General features: G+C 48.9%; 1 protein-coding gene across 11 annotated transcripts in view; it reads right to left on the bottom strand.

Moving 5' to 3' along the window:
* PPFIA1 (PPFI scaffold protein A1) overlaps positions 1-18,561 on the bottom strand; it is an 83,913-nt gene that overhangs the window by 33,215 nt on the left and 32,137 nt on the right. For 8 of the 11 annotated variants that reach the window (XR_016018427.1, XR_016018426.1, XM_088789771.1 and 5 more), the window contains 13 exons: positions 16,254-16,355; positions 15,744-15,908; positions 15,255-15,329; positions 14,789-14,890; positions 14,352-14,573; positions 12,028-12,174; positions 10,583-10,717; positions 9,479-9,553; positions 9,079-9,162; positions 7,943-8,074; positions 6,564-6,626; positions 5,423-5,502; positions 2,603-2,738 (listed from right to left, as the gene is read on the bottom strand). Coding sequence is in view for 9 of the 11 variants with exons in the window: in XM_088789771.1 (XP_088645897.1) it covers positions 2,603-2,738; positions 5,423-5,502; positions 6,564-6,626; positions 7,943-8,074; positions 9,079-9,162; positions 9,479-9,553; positions 10,583-10,717; positions 12,028-12,174; positions 14,352-14,573; positions 14,789-14,890; positions 15,255-15,329; positions 15,744-15,908; positions 16,254-16,355 (1,518 nt within the window). In the remaining 2 variants the exon portion in view is untranslated. The remainder of the gene's footprint in view (positions 1-2,602; positions 2,739-5,422; positions 5,503-6,563; positions 6,627-7,942; positions 8,075-9,078; positions 9,163-9,478; positions 9,554-10,582; positions 10,718-12,027; positions 12,175-14,351; positions 14,574-14,788; positions 14,891-15,254; positions 15,330-15,743; positions 15,909-16,253; positions 16,356-18,561) is intronic. The other 3 variants (XM_074336872.2, XM_074336874.2, XM_074336875.2) reach the window with 1 other exon arrangement.

The raw sequence follows: 18,561 nt of genomic DNA, 5'->3' as shown, positions 1-18,561 counted from the left end.
CATGTCCCTTCCTCCCAGTGTGTCAAACATGCTGCCAGCAGGCTCTGCACAGTCGTCCCTCCAGCAGCACCACCGTCCTTGACCTTCACCTGGTCTGGCCCACTGACCGGCCGGCTCACTTGGCTCCACGCCCCACCCTCCAGGTCCCCGCCGACCTCACTCCTCGGGCTCCTGCTGTCCCTTGTCAATCTCCACCCCTGGAAAACTGCAGTGCCCCATGGCTCTATCACCTCCTCTATCAACAGGCACCCACTTGGTGACTTCGTCTTGTCCCCTGCCTTACATACCACCTGTGTGCTCACGACCTCAAGTCTTTCTCTCTAGCTGACACCTCTGTCTTCGTTCCAAGCTGGAACACCCAGCGTCTATCTGCCACGTGCCCTTGGCTGTCTGACAGGCCTGCCAACCTGACCACCACCACGGCCCAGCACCGTGTCCCCTGCCGCAGTGTCCCCATCTCAGGAGACAGACCCCATCCTTCAGCTGCTGCAGCAGACGTCGCAGTCCTCTCTACCCACTCGTCTCTCCCACTCTACCCACTGGAGCAACCTGCTGACATGACCGTGCGGCTCCAAACGGCTACTTCTCTTCCCTCCTCCAGGTGTTTGCTCAAATGTCACCTCCTGGTGACACCTCACTGGTCACCCTATTTAAAATTATTATTCCCCTCGTCATGCTCCAACGCCGGGTACCCCCGATTTCCTTTCCCTGCTTGTTACCACCTGACATACTGTGGTGGTTTAAACTATGTCCATGAATTCTCCACTCCTCCTCCCTTGGAGAGGTGGAGGCTAATTCCTCCCACCCGCCGTGGGTGGGGCACGAGTTAATGATTCACCCTACGAGGTAGCACACGTGGATGTGAAGGGGTGCAGTGTCCAAGACTCGGGCATCACAGGCTCCGGGGCTCTCTCCTTGCTCTCTCAGAATGAGTTCTGAGGGTAGCTGCCCCCGTGTCGTGAGGACACTCACACGAAAGGAACTGAGCCCTCCAGCCCACTGCCCGGTGAGTGAGCCGGCCGCGTACCCTCCGGCCACTGCACCCTCTGGCCAGCTGAGCCTTCCGAGGGCTGCAGCCCAGGAGGCATCGAGGCAGAATCACCCTGCCGACAGGCTCCTGGCTCCTGCGGTCACACAACTATGAAGTAGTCATGTCCATCATCAAGCAATTAAGCGTGATAGTAATGTGTTGCCATAGCAATAGATAATTAACACACATACCATATTTTACTTTTTACTCACTGCGATGTGTGCACCGGGGGTACAGGCATTCTGTCTGCTTTTTATTTACTGCTGTAACCCTGAGGGTTTAATGACGCCTGGCCCAAACTAGTTGTTCAATGAACACAGGGGCTCAGGATATAGAAGTGTATATAAAAACACATGCTGTTAAATAGACAAAAGTATGATGGTACTTAAACTGCCAAGTGTGAATTCTTCTCACTGAAAGATGAATGCTGCTGATCCTTGAGCGACACGGGGTTAGGGACGTCTGAGAAGTCAAACGTCGACATGACTTCTGACTTAACCACTAGTACTCTACTGTTGACCAGAAGCCTTACTATAACACGAACTGTCGATTAGCACATATCCTGTATGTTGTAAGTAGGCTAGAGAAAAGAAAATGTCATTAAGAAAATCAGAAGGAAGAGAAAATCCACTTACGGCCCTGTGCGTATTCATTGCTACCATAAGTTCACGTCGTCGTCTGTCCACAAGCTGAAAACTCCCACGTATATGTGGACCTGCACAGTTCACACCTGTCTTGGTCATGGTCAACTGCACCTGTATTCACTTACCCCCCCCCCCGCCCAATTTCTTTTGCCTTCCCTTCCCCCTACTCCAGTACAAGCCATTGTTTCTCAGTCTAGTTGTGTAGCACACAGCTCCCTGGCCCATGCTGGGATTATGAGCCTTGCGCTCCCCAGGCTGAGGCAGTCTGTCGCTGGTCGTCGGTCGGCCACTCACAGCAACTCATGGCAGCTCTCGCCGGCTGCCGGTCACTCACGATGGCTGCTGCCCACTCAGAATGGCTGGCGGCCATTCACACTGGCCACTGGCCACTCAAGGCAGCACACAGCAGCCCTCGGCAGCTCACTCCAACCTCTGGCTGCTCACAGCAGCCCAGCTCCAGGGAGAGCTGTTGTTCACAGTCTTAGCTGTAGAGGGCGCAGCTCACTGGTCCACATGGGAATCGAACCAGTGACCTCAGCATTAAGAGCACGGGGCTCCAACCACCTGAGCCACCGGGCCGGCCCTCACTTCCGCTTAATTACTACTTCAAAGCTGTACTCGTTAGCACTGAGCTGTGTTTAAGAGGTCACATTTTATCAGAATTTCCATTCTTTAAAAACTTTGAAGAAAAGTACACTCTAAAAGTAAACGCTTAGCCAGAGGAAGGAAAATGGGAGGCGGAGAGAGAGAGAGAGAGAGAGAGAGTGAAGTATCAGCACTTTCATCCAAACCAGTGGCACAGCCTACAGCACACAGGGGTGGGGGCAGGTGCCGGCCAGGGAGGCCGGGAGGCAGGGGGGTCAGGGAGGCAGGGGTGTCAGGGAGGCAGGGGGGTCAGGGAGGCAAGGGGAGGCAGGGAGGCCCTTGCCTTGGAGGGCTCATCTCGCAGCGCTGCCAGGCGGCCTTTCTGGGGGCGCCGTAACACGGCACTGCTGCTGTAGGAATCTGTGGGACCGTCGGCCACGGGGAACCTGAAATCCGGGACACTGCCCAAGTGGGGTCGGCTGAAACATGAAAAAAAAAAAAAAGGTCGTTATTAGAAGAAAAGTGAACTAACTTTGTTAGTCAAGCCAGAACGAGTCCACTTGGGAAATAAATCATTTCACAGACAAAGGTCACCACGGAGGGCACGTCTTCCACTCCCCACCAACATTTATTGCTCCAGCCCCACCAGGAGGAAAACCAAAGCGGACGCTACAGACATGAAGAGGAGATGGAGTCCAGCCGCCTGGGACCATCTCAGAACTCTCCCTCCCTCAGGTGGAGGCCCCCTTGGCTGACTGGGACGCACACCGACATGTCACTTCCGGCCTTCACCTGCTGTATTTCCCCGTGTGCCTGGTCCTCACGCCCCCCCATCTGAGGTTGCAGGAGCCCTTGAACCACAGCTGGAGCTTACAGAAACGGATCTGGCAGCTTGCTTTCATGTTTCTGAACAGCAAACGCGCAGATCTGCGTGCACGCAGGCTGACAGACAGACGCCTTGGCTGAAGTCCACAGAACACGTGGTCGGGGCCTGAGCACCCATGATGGAGACGCCGCAGTGAGCCGTTAGCAGTTCACCTCAGGAAAGGCCCTGCAGGGGACCCGCCTTAGCTGTGGGCACACCCCACACTGTAATCTAACAGGTCCCTGCTCTCTGGGAAACAAGGGTGGCTGCCTTCATTTTCAGAAGTCCTTAAGATCTGGGGCGACAAAACCCACGCATCTGGTAACAGTTAGAGGGTCTCCTCCTGCTTGTCCACACCTCTGCACACAGGGCCAGTGTGACACGCCGCCTCACCTACTTCTGGTTCACTCACCTGTGCAGTCATTAGAAAAATGGCGTTTTGAAGCGCTGCATACGATTTTATTACTAGTTTATAAAATATCCCAGTCTGGAATTTCCCTGTCGTTGTACTTCCTCTATCCCCTTATTCCTGAAGACACTGCTCAGTCTGTTTCAGCCGGACGTGTAGCAGTGGCTTTGGGGCGATGACGCATTTCAAAAGCAGATGAAAGCTACACATACAGCACCTCCTGCACGTCATGTTGGAGCTTCATGGAGTCTCTGCAGTCCACAAGTGCCTCCTAATTCTGATACCTTTCCAGGCTTGCTTTCCTCCCAAACCCACTGCCACTCTGCAGCCAGTCACTTCCAGACCCACGGCCCTTTCCTGTACTATATGCCCAATCTATTTATGGAAGCCCGTCCATCAGCTTGGCTTCCACTCCTCAAGCTGGGCTATCTTTTTTGCTGGAGAAGATCAGAAAACCAAGCTGACTGACTGCACTGTGAAGTCACGCCAAGTAAACTGAGCTACTCGGCCGGCTGCTTTTCACGCCTCCCCACCCGACGCCTCAGCCCACGCCCACTCTGACTCCTCACAACTGCTCTTCTAGGCCCCCTGACAGGAGACCTCTAGATCTCATTGCTCCTTGAAGCAAACCCCGTCCTCCGTGCCCTGCCTCTCCTGCCCACTGTCTCCGGACCACACAGCCATGTGTGACCTTGGCCAGGACTGGATCCCGCACCGGCTCGGCTCCCTTCCTCACTCAAACTCCCCAGAGAGTAATATACACTGTGTCCACTGCTCCTTCCTCCATTTACCGGCAAATCAAACCCACATCTCATCTTCTTTAATCCCTTAGCAGGGGGCCTGCCTCTGCCACACTGATTACACTGGCCTTTCACCTTCGATGACCTTAATGGGCAAATCAATGATCTTTGTCCTGATTTGCCTCCCGTGTCCCTCTCTGGAAGCATAATACGCTCTTCCATGAAGTCCTACCCCAGTGGTTCCGGAGACAGGGAAAGTCCTGGATCTGCATCGCTGTGCCCATCTTCGCTGATCTCTCGTTTTCTAGAAGTAGGTCCAGTAGGGACAGCCCTAAGATCCCCCAGACCTCCCTGGTGCCCTAAGTTCGCAAATGCACAGGCTCTGAGCTTCCTCCTAAATGCTATTTCCAGCAGGAGTCTGTTTCCTGCAGCCTCACGAATGTCGGCATCGCCAGTTAACCAGGAAATAACTTCTGCTGAAGTTTAACTCCCACTTGATGACCAGTTGCCAAAAAGAATCAAAAGAAGATTTTAAACGCCTTAACGGGAATGACTGCTCTATAACGATGAGTAAGAAGAAAACCCGGATGCTGGGCAGTCATTCAAAGCCGGGGGGTTCACCCCCACAGCAGCCAGCTCAGTCAGGTTTCAATAGATTTTAAAATGACTCCATGTCATTAAGCTTCAGAGTCTCTTAAGAAATATAAAAAAGGGTAAGTACTGCACTGAACACACGGATTTCAGGGACTCCCTCCCATCCCTGCGGTGCAGTCGCCCCCTTGGTGACCCCAGTGTCCTGTAGACGTGGCTGTCACTCCCAGGTACACGGTGCGTCACCCGGTGCCTTGGGCTCCGTCCTCCTCCCCACACGGCCAATCCCTCAGTGAACACACCCAGCCATGACCTGATCAGCCCACCTTCCAAACGTCCTCCTGTGTTTGGGTTCTGTCACTGACATGACTCCCACTGCCGGAGGCACCAAACCTGACCTCTGGAGTGACATCCTCTGCCGCTCGCCTGCTAGTAAGCTCCAAGCGCCCTGGGGCCGGACCACGAGCTCTGTCCAGTGACACTGCCCACAGGCCAAGGACATGCCCTGTGCACACACGCCAGGTGCCGAGATGGATCGGTCATTGGTGAATATCGTACCCGTGATGAAGGGAAGCACCTCTTAGCCTCATCTGGTCCAGCTCAGCCCTCAAAGCTTCGATGTTTAGTACGAGCTGATCCTACAAAACAGCAAATGACACAGTGCAGCTATCTCATGATTTAGAATTATTTGCATCAAGTGTGCTCAAGTGTTGAACCTCACCACAGTGGGTTAAATTAGCAGTTATACATATCAAACATTTCAATTCTGAGACAGTTTTCTCCAGGAGTCCTAAACAGAAACACTCAGAGCTGCAAACTAACTTTAGAAGCCCTAATCGTAAAGACACATCTCAGTCACAGAAGCTTTCAGAGGAGAAACACCAAGCCACTAACTGATAACTGTAAAGGGAAGCAGAGTTTTTTTTTTGGGGGGGGAGTGTGTGTGTGAACGACGCTCCCTTTCCCCTGCCCAGCTCTCCCCGTTTGTCTCACATGCAGCGCACACACACACACACACACACACACACACACACACACACACACAGAGTATCGGAAGGTATCTGTATCGTCTGTATGCTCCACCTCACTCTGTCCAGAGCACAGCAACAGTAAGACTGACAAGCGCTTTTAAAGTCACCCAGAAAGCTGGGGGTCCACGCTGTCCCACACAGGAGCCGCTGGCCACATGCGGCTACGGAGCACCCCAAAGGGGGCCGCTCCACAGTGGGATGTGCTGAGACTGGAGAACTCACAGTGGATTTCAAAGACTTAGAATGAGAAAAAGACTGTAAAGTAGCTCATTAATTTTTATATGAATTACACGACAAAGTAACATTCTGACTGCATTGGGTTAAAGTTAATTGCACCTGTTTCTTTTTACTGTTTAAAACGTGGCTACTAGAAAATTTTAGATTGCCTACATGGCTCACATTCTCTTTCTGTTGGACAGAATTGTACTACATGAAAGGTTCGTCAGTGTTTCAGATTTCAAACGAACCCAGAAAGGAATCACAACTCTGAACCACACACACCGCCACGCTCCAAATCCACAGGAGTGCTAGAAATCCTACAGCCGCGGCCTAGGCGTAAGGAAAGGCTAACGCAGCGTCTGCCCTGCATCTCTAGTGATTACAGTAACGACGAACTCCACTCGATTCAGCTCGGAACGCGTTTCCAAATGATTCAGAGGTTTAAATACCTTATCATGTTGAGTTTCTTCTAACTGCTTTTTTGCATTTTCAACTTCTCGTAATAGAGAATTCTGAAAAAGATACAGATAGTCCTTTAGTGTTGACTCTTGAAGACATTCCATGTAATACCATGTGGCTACGTTTCTGTTTAAACTAAAAAGTACACCTCAGAAAAGGAATGGACCATATGAACGTACTAATGGGCAGTACCACACTCCCAGAGGGAAATGCTGACGATGAGGCCAGAATAACTTGTAATAATAATTTGTACATACTAAATTTTCTTCTCTGATCGATTTTCAAAATGTTAGGTTATGTCAAGTTCATGGTGTAAGTTCGTTTTAATCAGTTAAACTGGTTTGTACTAGCTCCTGCAATTCACTGGTCACGGGGAAACCTGACACAAGTTTCAAATGCATAATTCAAATCTCAGATAAAAATATTCCTTCCTACCTTAGGTTGGCCCACTGATCCAGGATGACGTGAGATAACTGAGCTATGTGGTTGGTCTCTTAATAATGCATCTCATAATGGGCATTGTGTAAACGTCTCATATAAATCATAGTGGCAACTGGTCTCCCTCAACGAGCATGACCCCAGGTAACACCTCAGGGAAGGCTCTGGGCCTCCTCTCGAGGCACACTGGTGACGTGAGGCCGGGTCTTATCGAATCTGAACCCCACTGGCCCCATTCGAGCTTCTCTGATACAGATTCTAGGCCACCTCTGCTCTCTGGTTACACCTAGAATATTCCATGATGACAGGAGCACAAGTCTGGGCTGAGACGTTTTCCAAACCAAAGGAAAAGAGAGAAGGCAGGAGATGGAATGTGAAGCTGTTTGTTTTCAGTTGATTACATCCTCTCTATTCCACCAGACTCCTATGATGTTATGTTTATAAATGAGACAGAAATTAACTTCCAATGCAAGACCAACAAAGGGGTGATGAGGGTTGGCCCCCAAAAGGATTCTAGTGCAGGGACTGGCAAATGAGGGCCTGTGGGCCAAACTTGGCCCACGGCCTCTCGCAGCAAATAAAATGTTACTGAACGCAGCCACACCGATTCATTTACATATTGTCTACGGCTGCTTTGTGTTCATTATTAATTAGCATGACATTATTTCAGTCATCAACATTTACTACCTGCTCCTTTAGGGAACAGTTTACTGACTCCTGTTCTAGAGAATAAGAAGGATAAATAATTTTCTGTGTACATGAACTGTGCAGGGCATGACAAACGGTAAGGCAATTCAGTGAGTGGCTAACAGCTGTATTCTCCCACTTTAAAGGATACTTTATGTTCTTTCTAACGGTTAAGTACTGCCGAACACTGGTCCCCACGCGTCTGTCAGCGGGGGGGAAGCGTCAGTGGCGTGGGGACCCCCACCTTATCTTCTAGGGCAGCCATCCTCTCCTTAAGGTGAAGCTGAAGCCTCTCGTTAGATTCTGAAAGAAGCTTGTCAACAGTGTCTGACAACCGTTTATTGTGTTCTTCATTCATTTTTTCTCTCTGCCTTGCCTAAAATAAGAGAAACAAAACCTTAGCAGCTTCAAGCAAAGGCATGGGAATCACTTCCCAAGTGCCAAGGGCGAGTGCCGGGAGTGGCACGTGCTGGCATTCCCGAGGTCGTGCCTCCCACTGCCCTCACAGTGGACTCTGCACGGTTACCAGGATGGACACGGGCACAGGGAAACGCTGGGACACGTCTCAACGAGCTCGCTAATGGGAAGGTCCCACTGCTTCTGTTCAGAGGGACACTGATGTGGCCGCAGGAACGTCGCCCATCAGTAACAGGCAGGCGGACCCAGGAGGCAGCCTTACATGCAGAAAAGAGCGTATTTTTATGGGGATCAGCTTATCTACATGCTGGCGGAGGAATTTCCCCACGTGTCAATAGGAGCTTGGGTCTGGATTCGGGCAGTGGGAGGAAGAATTTAATCTACAAAGCAAAAGGTAAAAAAGTTCACTTCGGGAAAAAAAACCGGTGGAAACAGAGGCTTTCGCCTGTTTTTCTTTATACGCCTACATCCCTTGAGTTTTTGTAATGAAAATTTGTATTAAAAAGTTACAAATAATTACCTCAAGTCATTTTAAAATGTAGAAACAAAGTTGGTAAGTCTATGTTTTACAAAACTACCATTAATTTCATGGATTAAAAAGCTTGTTTTCGTCCCCAATCCTGCAGGAACACAAAAGACAAGTGGAGGGGACAGGCAGGGCGATCAGGCAGCCACACCCGTCAGGAGGGGTGGCCTGAGCCCAGCCTGCGATGGTGGGCGTGGTGGGCAGGGCTCGGGGCTCCTCCTGGGCGGAGGGCAGCGTGGCCAGGCGGAGACGCGCGCTGCAGCCCAGGCAGGAGGAGCGAGCGCACAAGGATCCGCCGTGGGACTGGGCACTGCAGTCATCCCTGCACTTCGGTCTCCTCACCTGTAAAGTGTGGGTGCCAGAGCCCCCCTTTTTTCATGGCGTAAGGATTAAACAGAAAGCACTCAGAATCGAGGTCCCAGCTCGAGGTCACATACCCGCTGCAGTTCCTGATTCTTCTCCTCCAGCTGCGCCTCCATTTGGCGTAGCCTCTCCTCAATGTTGCCATGTCTCTCCTCCGCCTGTCAGCAAACACAGTGTAAGTTCAGCCGCCGACGCACACCCGCGGAGCGCATGCGCACTGCCGGGTAGGACATGCACCACATGCTCGCGGGGCCACTTCCAGCCACGCAGGTCACACGGCCAACGTCCTCCGTGGCCTGGGGCGCACGCACTCTCGTGTGGGTGGTCTGGGGCATGGCTGGTGCGGGTGATGAGCTTGGTGCGAGTGTGCTTGCCCCGCCCCGTGCCCGGTGTCCGTGTCTTCCCATGTCCCCCATCCTCAGTCCACGGAGAGCGGGAAGCGGCAAGCGCACGACAGCCATGGGCGCGGTCTACCTTCCTAAGCTGGGAAGTGAGCTCGCACAGTTTAGCTTCCTTAGCAGCAGAGCTTCCAGAAGACAAAAGGTCAGACTACAAGGCCAACCAGGGACAGGAGAGATGCCAGGGAGAAAAGAAACCGAGACTTTAAACGCAGATCACGACGGAAGACGAGAGGCTCTGTCACTGCTGTCAGCAACGAGCCAGCTCTAAGGAAGGTCGGACAGCTGCACCATCTGACCGACCAACGTCAGCCTGCACGAGAGCGGCCTGTCCCTGCCCTAGGCGCACTGATCTGAGCCAGGTCAAGTGGCAGAGGTGCCCCTAGGGGCTCCCCGGCCCGGGGCATGCTCCTTTGTCCGGCTGGCGCCGACTGGCACTGCAGGGCTGCCGCTGCTAAGCCCAGGAGGGCTGGCTGTGGCTGTGTACCACCTCCCGTGCAGACCAGCCAGTCCCAATTATTCTGAAACGCCTGGTCACCTGCAGGCCGCCGCTGCACGGGGGGCACAGGGAGGCCGGCACTGTGTCTTGCACATGTCCAAGCAATATTTTTTTAAATAAGTGAATGAATAAATTACTTTAAAATCTGTTTATTACGAATTTACTTTGCTTGTCTTGAGAAGAGAATGGTCTTTTCCTATTTGAGAAAAACTCTATCCTTCTTTTACATAAAGCTTCTAGTTTTTGCTTTGAGTTGCTGACTTAACTCTACCGTGTTTCCCCGAAAATAAGACCTAACCAGAAAATTAGCCCTAGCATGATTTTTCAGGATGACAGCCCCTGAACATAAGCCCTAATGTGCCTTTTGGAGCAAAACTTAATGTAAGATCCAGTCTTATTTTTGGGGAAACACAGTAAGAAGCAGTGACTCTTAGATCAAGCACACTGGGGACAAACAGAACAGATCTGACATACTGGAGGAAAATTAATTTAGGGACAACAAAGAGGGTAATGCCTGACATTTAAAAAGTGCACCAATCTCAAACAGAATGACATTAAAAAGAAGGCTGAGCTATTTCATAGACTGAGGCGAGCAGACACAAGAACAAGGATCACAAACAAACCACCACCACCACCACCACCACAACCCCATGCGTTGCCCGAGGGGACCCAGGGCAGCACCTTGGAGAGCGCCGCCACCCTCTGGGCCAGCTCAGCCTCCACCTCAGGGAGTGTCTCCGCTTTCCGCAGAGTCTGCTGCAACTTCTGCTCCGCCAGCTCTAGCCGTTCTTGTAGCTGCCGGTTTTTATCCTCAGTCTGTGAAGAGAGCACAGCATCAACTGTAGCAAATCCAGCTATTTCTGTTTTTAATAAATTAGAACAAAATCTTCATGCAGACACTGAAATGAGTTCCGCGGGAAGCACTGCTGTTCAGGTGGCAGCTCCCAGCGACACTTTTCTCCCTGTGAGGACACACCCAATTTCTTGGGCCTGATGTCAATGTGCAAAACACCTCCTGCCAAAGTGTTTGCTTTTCCTAAATATCTTTAAAGAAGTCTTCCAAAGAAAAGTTCCTATACATTAGAGAAAATCCATTTTCTGTAGGAACTGACTCATTCTTATCGACAAGTTCAGGAAAGAAGGGGTCAGCACTAACCCTTCTTAAAGGGAATCAGACCCATCCTCACAGAAGGGAGCCACACCACGGCTCCCATCTCCTCTGAAAAACTGACCCTCCAAGAGTGTGCCTCATCAAATGCCACTCCAGTTATTTTTGTAAACATGTGATTATTCTTTTTAAAAAATCCTTACTCTAGAAAAACTTCAATGTAGAAAATGTAGCCAAAAGATTTTTTTTTTTAAAGAAAATTTAGAAATCATCTGTAAGTTCAGGCTCCTGAGAGGTTAGTATTTGTTTATATGCAGCTTTCTCCTTGTTCCTGTGTGCATATAACTGTGTATAAACGTCACACAACATGCTATGCCTTAAACCCCTCAGAAAATGTCGTACGTAGAAGTTTGTGAGCTGCCTTTTAACGTCACCACTGTGCGCATCTTACCTGCCCTTAAACATCCTTCCACAACGTAATTACAACAGCTTCCTAGTATTTTATTTTTCATTTTTCTTTTGGGTCTAACGATACACTCTATACCCTAACAGACAAACTCACTGCATTTTCAAGAAGCTGGATCTGGTTTTCCCACGTGACTCGGGATTAGCTGAGACGGCAGAGAAAGCGCTGCAGTGATGGCTTACCACAGATCGCGTTTCTGCGTTTTCCTCTAATTACACTGAGCCCAGCTATTAACAAGTAGCCAGCCAACTGCCTTGAAGTTCTCTGCTACTCTCTGCTCACTTGGTAAAAAAGTTGACAAGCAACAAATTAACGTTCAGTTAAAACAAAACAAAACACAAGAAAGAATCAAGGAGTGTAGCTCCACAAAATGGTTATAGAAAATGCTACATGATTAAAACTTGTCCGTTGAAGTAACCCCCACTTTCAAATATAACCGTTTAACATCATACAAACTTTACATTTGGACTTGATTTCCACCATGAAAATCACAGGAAAAAGGTCTTTAACTGTATCAGTCAAAGCCTGACAAAGTTCCATAAGAACCACTACCTGTCGATGCATGGAGTCTTTATTAGCAATTTCATTTTCAAGTTTATCATTAAGGTCGTGCACAGAGGTGGCTTCACGCTGTGCTGCGAGGTAGCGTTTCTCAAGGGTAGTGATTCTCTCCTCCATGTCTTCCTTCTGGGCCATGGCCTACGTTAGGTATTTCAGAGGGAAAAAAGGTAAATAATATAGAACACTTTAGTATACTTAAGAGAGAAAAAAACTGGACTAAATCCTAGTTTTCAAATCCAATATAAAATTAGTGTTCCCAAAACTACGCTGCTAGAGAGGCCAATGTTCTCCAGTGTGAACGAAACACGCCTGCCTCGCACATAAATATGCACCGAAATACTATTAGCAAAGACTCATCTGTCTTAATACTATGTCTGGCCACAGTTAACCAAGCTTGGCCTTTTCTACATAATACAGTCGTATTATGTTTTCGAACGTGATCCATTCCGGAAGACCGTTCGAGTTCTGAAACATTCGAAGACAGCCGACAGCTCGGCCTCAGGATCTTGCACTCAGCGGAAGCCGCATGACACGTTTGACTTCTGAGGCGTGTTTGAAAACTGAAGCACTTACTTCTGGGTTACGGCGTTCGTAAACTGAAATGTTCGTCAACGGAGACGTTCGAAAACTGAGGTACAACTGTATTTTAAAAACTGTGTATAATAAAATAGCCCAGCGCTGCTAGAATTCCACGTGAAGGTCTTTGCAACGAAGATGCCACTGTTGGCGTCACGATACAAGCAGATTCACACAGGACAGGGCGTGGCCCCTCAAGGGACACAATAGTGGAACCTCACTGTCTTTTTCTTGGATAACAGTTGGATGAAATCTTATCCAATTACCACAAAATTAAAGTGATAATACTAACAATGGAAACCGAAGTCAAAGTTTGACCTCCTAAAGCCTAATTTCGTAACAAAGTTATATCACATAGTATCAAACACTGAAACCAGCCAAGTGCACCTCCCTGTTTACTAAGTAACTAATGCTAGAGAAGTCTTAATATTAAAAGGGATGTGTCCTGTATCACTTTGTGAGGGGTATAAACATCTAACTAGTACATTATTTTGTACACCTAAAACTAATTAAAAACTATAAAAAAAACTTAAAAAAAAATAAAACCTGCGAAGTTACGGCTGCATTTCGGATAAACAAGTAATTCTGTAGTTATCTCATGCAATATTTGGGACATACTTATACTAAAAAAAAAAATCTGTTGTTTATCTGAAATTCAAGTTTAACTGGGTGCTTTGTGTTCTGACGCCAAAAAAAAAAAAAAAAAAGTGATGGGTCTTAAAACAAGAATTTCAAAATTCTCTGCATATTAAACTTTGCCATATAAATAATCTCCTCTTGCCAAAGAATCATGTAACTAAACAGGTTTTACTATACATGCAAATATTGTGCTTTGTTTTGAATTCTTACACAAATCAGCCTCACTGAGCTACTAAACAGAAAGCACACCTGGTCCACGTACACGCTCAAGGTCTGAAAGGGTCTTCCTGAGAGGTTCTGTCTGACATGGTCTCATGGGGGAGGGCGTTGGGGGGTGTTTTGTTTTGTTTACAGTGGACAGGTTAACGCGACAGGAGGAGGTGCCACAGAAAAGTATCAGCTGTCATTGGTTTTCATGACAGTTACAGAGTTGCTCATACATCCTTATAGATACACATCGTGTGCCAGAAATGAGTGCATTTCTACATTTTTTTTCAGCGTGACCCTGACGACCCAAGAGTGAGCAAACTCCACTCCACTATTTGTGTGACCACCAATATTCAATATCATTATTAATTCCTTCAAGGAGTAGGACGTCAGAAGACTAGACCACCAATGACGCTCGCTCCCTGAACGGTCAATGGACGGTGGTCACACCACTTTAACTGAACTAGCAGACAACAGATGTCAACACTGCCTTGCTTAAGTGTGCAGGAGACGGAAATCTGAGCATACGAAGCATAAACTCAGACAGCCGAGAACTCATAGGAACGAGGAATCCACAAAGCAGGGAGGGCATGACAGTCACACAGCAGCTCAGCCAGAAAGGTGGCTGCATGTCCATTCTGTGGCCGCCAGTCCGAGGGACCAGCAGGACCAGGTGTCCACCTTTAAAGACCTCGGGGAAGGGAGACTGCGCCACAAAATGGGAGGTGGCCTGTCAGTCTCACAGCACTATTCCATTTTGCTGTTAACTTACACGATCTCGCAAAGGTTGAAAGCAACTGAGGGAGTCAGGGACAAAATGAGCAAAACCATCAGACCAAAACACCCCAAACATTCAACTCAGTGACAGCACTGCAGCTGCTCTTCTCACTCACTTCACGAACATCTCGCTGCAGTTTTGTGTTCACTTCCTCAGATTTGATGAGGTCTTTCCTCGCGGTGTCCAGGTCTTCTTCCAGCTCGGTCACACGACCGGAGAGGGCAGCCAGACGCTCCTTCATCTGGCTCTGCTCCCGTGACTGCTTATCAATGACCTCCTGTAGCTCGATGACTTTGGCGAGGTCTTCCTCGTGGCTTAACGAACCATCCGAAGATCTCTGATGGGGAAACACATTCTTAAACAGCTGTTTGGGGGGCTAGGAAAGAAGGCACTTCTGGGAAACAGGGAGAATCAAAATTAATTGGTGCAATCTTTTGGACGACACACAGTCATGACCACTCGAGGTCCAAACAGGCTGTGGCAAGTTTCCCAGACAGTCGCGCACGTGGACTGTGGACCCAGGAATTAGAAAAAGAGGGAGAAAGGACTTGCCTTTCCATTCGTGCTCGGCGTATTTTCTTGTTCATGGTTTATGTCCAGCACCCCATCTGTCAGTGTTTTTTTCTGATTATTCTGTTCTTTAAGAATCATTAGCTAAAACCAAAAAGTCGAGTATGAGAGTCAAGAAATAAGACAGCAAAACTCCTTTTGGAAAAACATAACTGTAAACATAGCATAAGAAGAATCTATATAGTGATGTTATCCATCCTGAATATAACCAGGTTATTAAAATCAGAATTTATTATCTATTGGACAAATGGGGACTTAAGAGATTCTGCGACTTGCAAATGAAAGTCTAGTTTACTAGTCATTAAAATGACCCAGCGGAGTGTGTCCTACATCAGAAAGACAAATAACAGCTGATAATCCACTACTACAGCCTCCATAATTTTTTTTAAATTAATGGATAAAATTAAAAACCCTCAATTCAAACTATATGATGATTTATTGAGCTTACCTCTTTGTGTGTGGCACCTAATTCTTCTTCTAACAAACTACACCTTTCAAGTGCTACTCGTAGCCGCTCTCTCACCTGAAAATAAAAGGGCTGAGTCTGTATATGTGTTTATTTAGTTCTTACCGTACAGCCACCCTAATACACCACCAGTGTAACAAAACAGAACCTCACTGTCTTTCACTGATGCTAATGTCAAGAACATGCTTGTTCATAGCTTTAAATCTTAAGTTTGAGAACAATCTTCCCCCTAAATAGATTATATCACCCAATGCTTAATGACAAATCAATTTACAGAATATAATAAATTGTAAGACATTTATGCCAACTACTACTTTTACCTATACAGAACTCTGTCTTCTTACAGGAAAAATTTCTTTATAAGAATTCAAAAAGCTACTAAAAGTAAACTAAAGCTGCACCAACAAACTTGACGCCCGCCCAGCAACACGGCCCATGTTCCAACCCAGAGCGACTCCGTGGCACCGGCACCTTTTCATCCAGAGCTTTGTGGTGCTCGAATAACGACTTGAGAGCTTTCAGTACTTCCACCTCGCTGGACACGCCCGCTGGGGACTGCGCCTGCCTCTTCACCACTGTCATCCTGAGAGACCGCTCGTGCCTGGACACGAGGCATTCCAAATGTTCTAACAGCAGCTGCAAGGAAAGGGAGAACACGTTTACGGGACACTTTCCCTTGCACATGTGATTCTGGGGCAAACAACTGCCTTCCATCTCACGCTGAAAGCAGTCTGACTCCCTTTCAGTCTAGAGTTTCAGAACCCACCACCCCTAATGTTAAAATATCACTCATTCTCACCATGAATTTCAAGCAAGGTATGAGAACGCTCAACTGATCAGTCACAGTCGAGTCAGTGGGAAAACGCTGCAATTGTGTTTAAAACCAGAGTGGATGGTCTCTTGAGTTTAAAGACGGCCGGCAACACTGACCCCAACAGTGACCCCGAGGAAACGTCAAACGACAAAAATGCACCAACTAACCCTGGTGTTGTTTCTTTCTGCTTTCAGTTCAGCAATTTCTTCTTCCCTTTCAAGGAGCTGTTCCCGGCATACATTGAGTTCTTTAGTAAGTGCTGCGAATTCCTAGAAAACAGAACAGAGAAAGATCCCTTAGGACAGACTCTCATCAGGCCTCTTCCGCCCTGACACAAAGGCACCCGCAGCTGTAGAGGCCTCTGACCCTGCAGAGAAAGGAGGGCGAGCCACCAGCCTAAGACCACCTGCTACCTTAACTCAGACCACCTGCCCCCCGCCACCTGAGCCCTGACACATGGCCAGCCCGCCTTCTCAGGATCCAGGGAAGTTCTAGGCATTCTTCTGAACGTGGATCCTGACGCCAAGTGGATAAAGACATTTTCAGCTGACTAGCAGACATGTGACCTAGAAGCACTGGAGAGAGCAAACTAAGAGTCCGAGAAGGCCACAACCCTGTACGCAGCCTCCTTCTCTGACTAAGCTGATTCTCCTCGGGGGAGGTCCGCAAGGCTATGGGGCGCCCCGGGAAAAGGCTGCTGGTACCCCCAGGCCAACCTGTTAGCCTGAGTAATTGGTTCAAAGTCAACTACATAAAATGGGCTTTTCACAAATGCTAAGCCTTCTGTAGAAAGGGGAAGCTTGAGAAGACTTATTTCTTTAGCCAAGTGGGAAAGCCTCCAGAGGACATCACCGAGCAGAGTGAAGCCAGACCCGCAGCCCCACTCTGGGCTCGTCCTGACTGCAATGTGACGGCCGCACATGAACACGGCCATGAGCTGCGTCACAGGAAATGGACTGTTCTCCTGCCTCCTGTCAGGTTTCAACGGCGCAAAACCCTTCTGAAACGACTGAAATCATCTGCCACCGTTTCACCGTAAGCTTTTCTCTTTAGAGGACAAAGGAAGGGATACAGGTACACTTCAGAAATAATCAAGCTGACATTCAAAATAAGAAAAGTGGCTGATGTAGGTAATGCTAGAAAATCAGTTTATAAACAGGTGGTGTATGAAAGTTCATTCGTAAACTAACCCTTTGCAAGCCCAAGTTAACTTCACCACGTATCAGAATCTGACTTCCCAGGCTTAGAAAGCCTATGTGAGCCATTACAGAATCGGAACACTCGGCCGTGGTGATCAGAAGCAGCAGTGGAAGAGAGTAAAATTCAAATACGTATTTTTCCCTGAATGTTCTCATTTTGGGGGAAGCAGATAATTTACAGAGATCTTAAAGGACACTTGAAAACACTGACACGGATAGAGGAAGCTAATGGTCACTTCATCGAATTTCTCTTCTAAACTAGTATTTCCTCCTCAAGAATCCTCGATTGTGGGTGATCAACTTCCAGCTGACAGCATGAGGACCTCGGCTAACCCCAGTGAAACTGGTGAAAACTACATTTTAAAAAACTCACAACTATTCAAAGCCTCTGACGATCCTAAGAGCAAACAACAAATGAAGAAACACCTATTCAAGAAAATCTGTGAAGGCTGATAAGGGCAAAAGGCTGTGGTATCTGAACCAAGACGGCCCCCTCGCACCCACCCGCACGCCAGCTCAGGCAGGTGGGGCTCTACTCCAGAGGCAGAGGCTGCAGCCGGGAACAGGTTCCCCTCACCTTACCCCGCAACAAGAACACAGGGCCCCTGGGCACCCCCCCCCCCCCGAACCCAGGCAGAGGGTCTCTTCCTGGGAGGAGCAGGACCGCAGCAGGTGTCATCTTGGTCCCCTGGTGGAGAGGTGGGGGCTCGCTGGGCAGCCCAACCCCCATCAAGAAACGGAAGCTCCGGAGCGCTGATCGTCCGCCCCTGCTCCCTACGGCAGTGATTCCCCGGCTGCAGAGGACCCCCAGCTGCTGCTGCCCACCCCACCCCCACCCTCACCGAGGGCTCAGCTCCTAGAGCAGGGGTGTCACTCAGAGGAGCTGGCCCTTGTCCCTACCCCAGCTCCAGAGCCCTGTTTTAGAGAAGCGCCTGATCTCTTCCCAAAGGAACCGACTTCAGGGCCAAGTGGATGCTAAGGACGCGCTCTCAGGAACAGTGGAGGCTGCGGGGAAGGGCAGCTGGGAGGAAACTTATTGACCGAAAGAGGACGCGGTCTACACTGCAGGCTGGCCAGTCTGCAGGAAAGAACCCCAGAGGAAGGCAGCTCCGTGGACCCTTCCAGGATCAGAACAAATTTCCAGCACTCACCTCGGCCACAACTCCTGACAGGATTCTTTGTACAGAAATGTGTACCCCAGGGCATTGTTGAAGACAGCGGAGCACTTGGCTGGCAATCAGTGGGGTTTAACAGCGGGTGTGGTCAGGGAAGGAGT

The sequence above is a fragment of the Rhinolophus sinicus genome, chromosome 14, assembly GCF_057876585.1.
Source record: "Rhinolophus sinicus isolate RSI-liver-muscle chromosome 14, RSI-T2T, whole genome shotgun sequence".
Taxonomy (NCBI): domain Eukaryota; kingdom Metazoa; phylum Chordata; class Mammalia; order Chiroptera; family Rhinolophidae; genus Rhinolophus; species Rhinolophus sinicus.
This window is presented reverse-complemented; position numbering and strand designations above follow the sequence as displayed.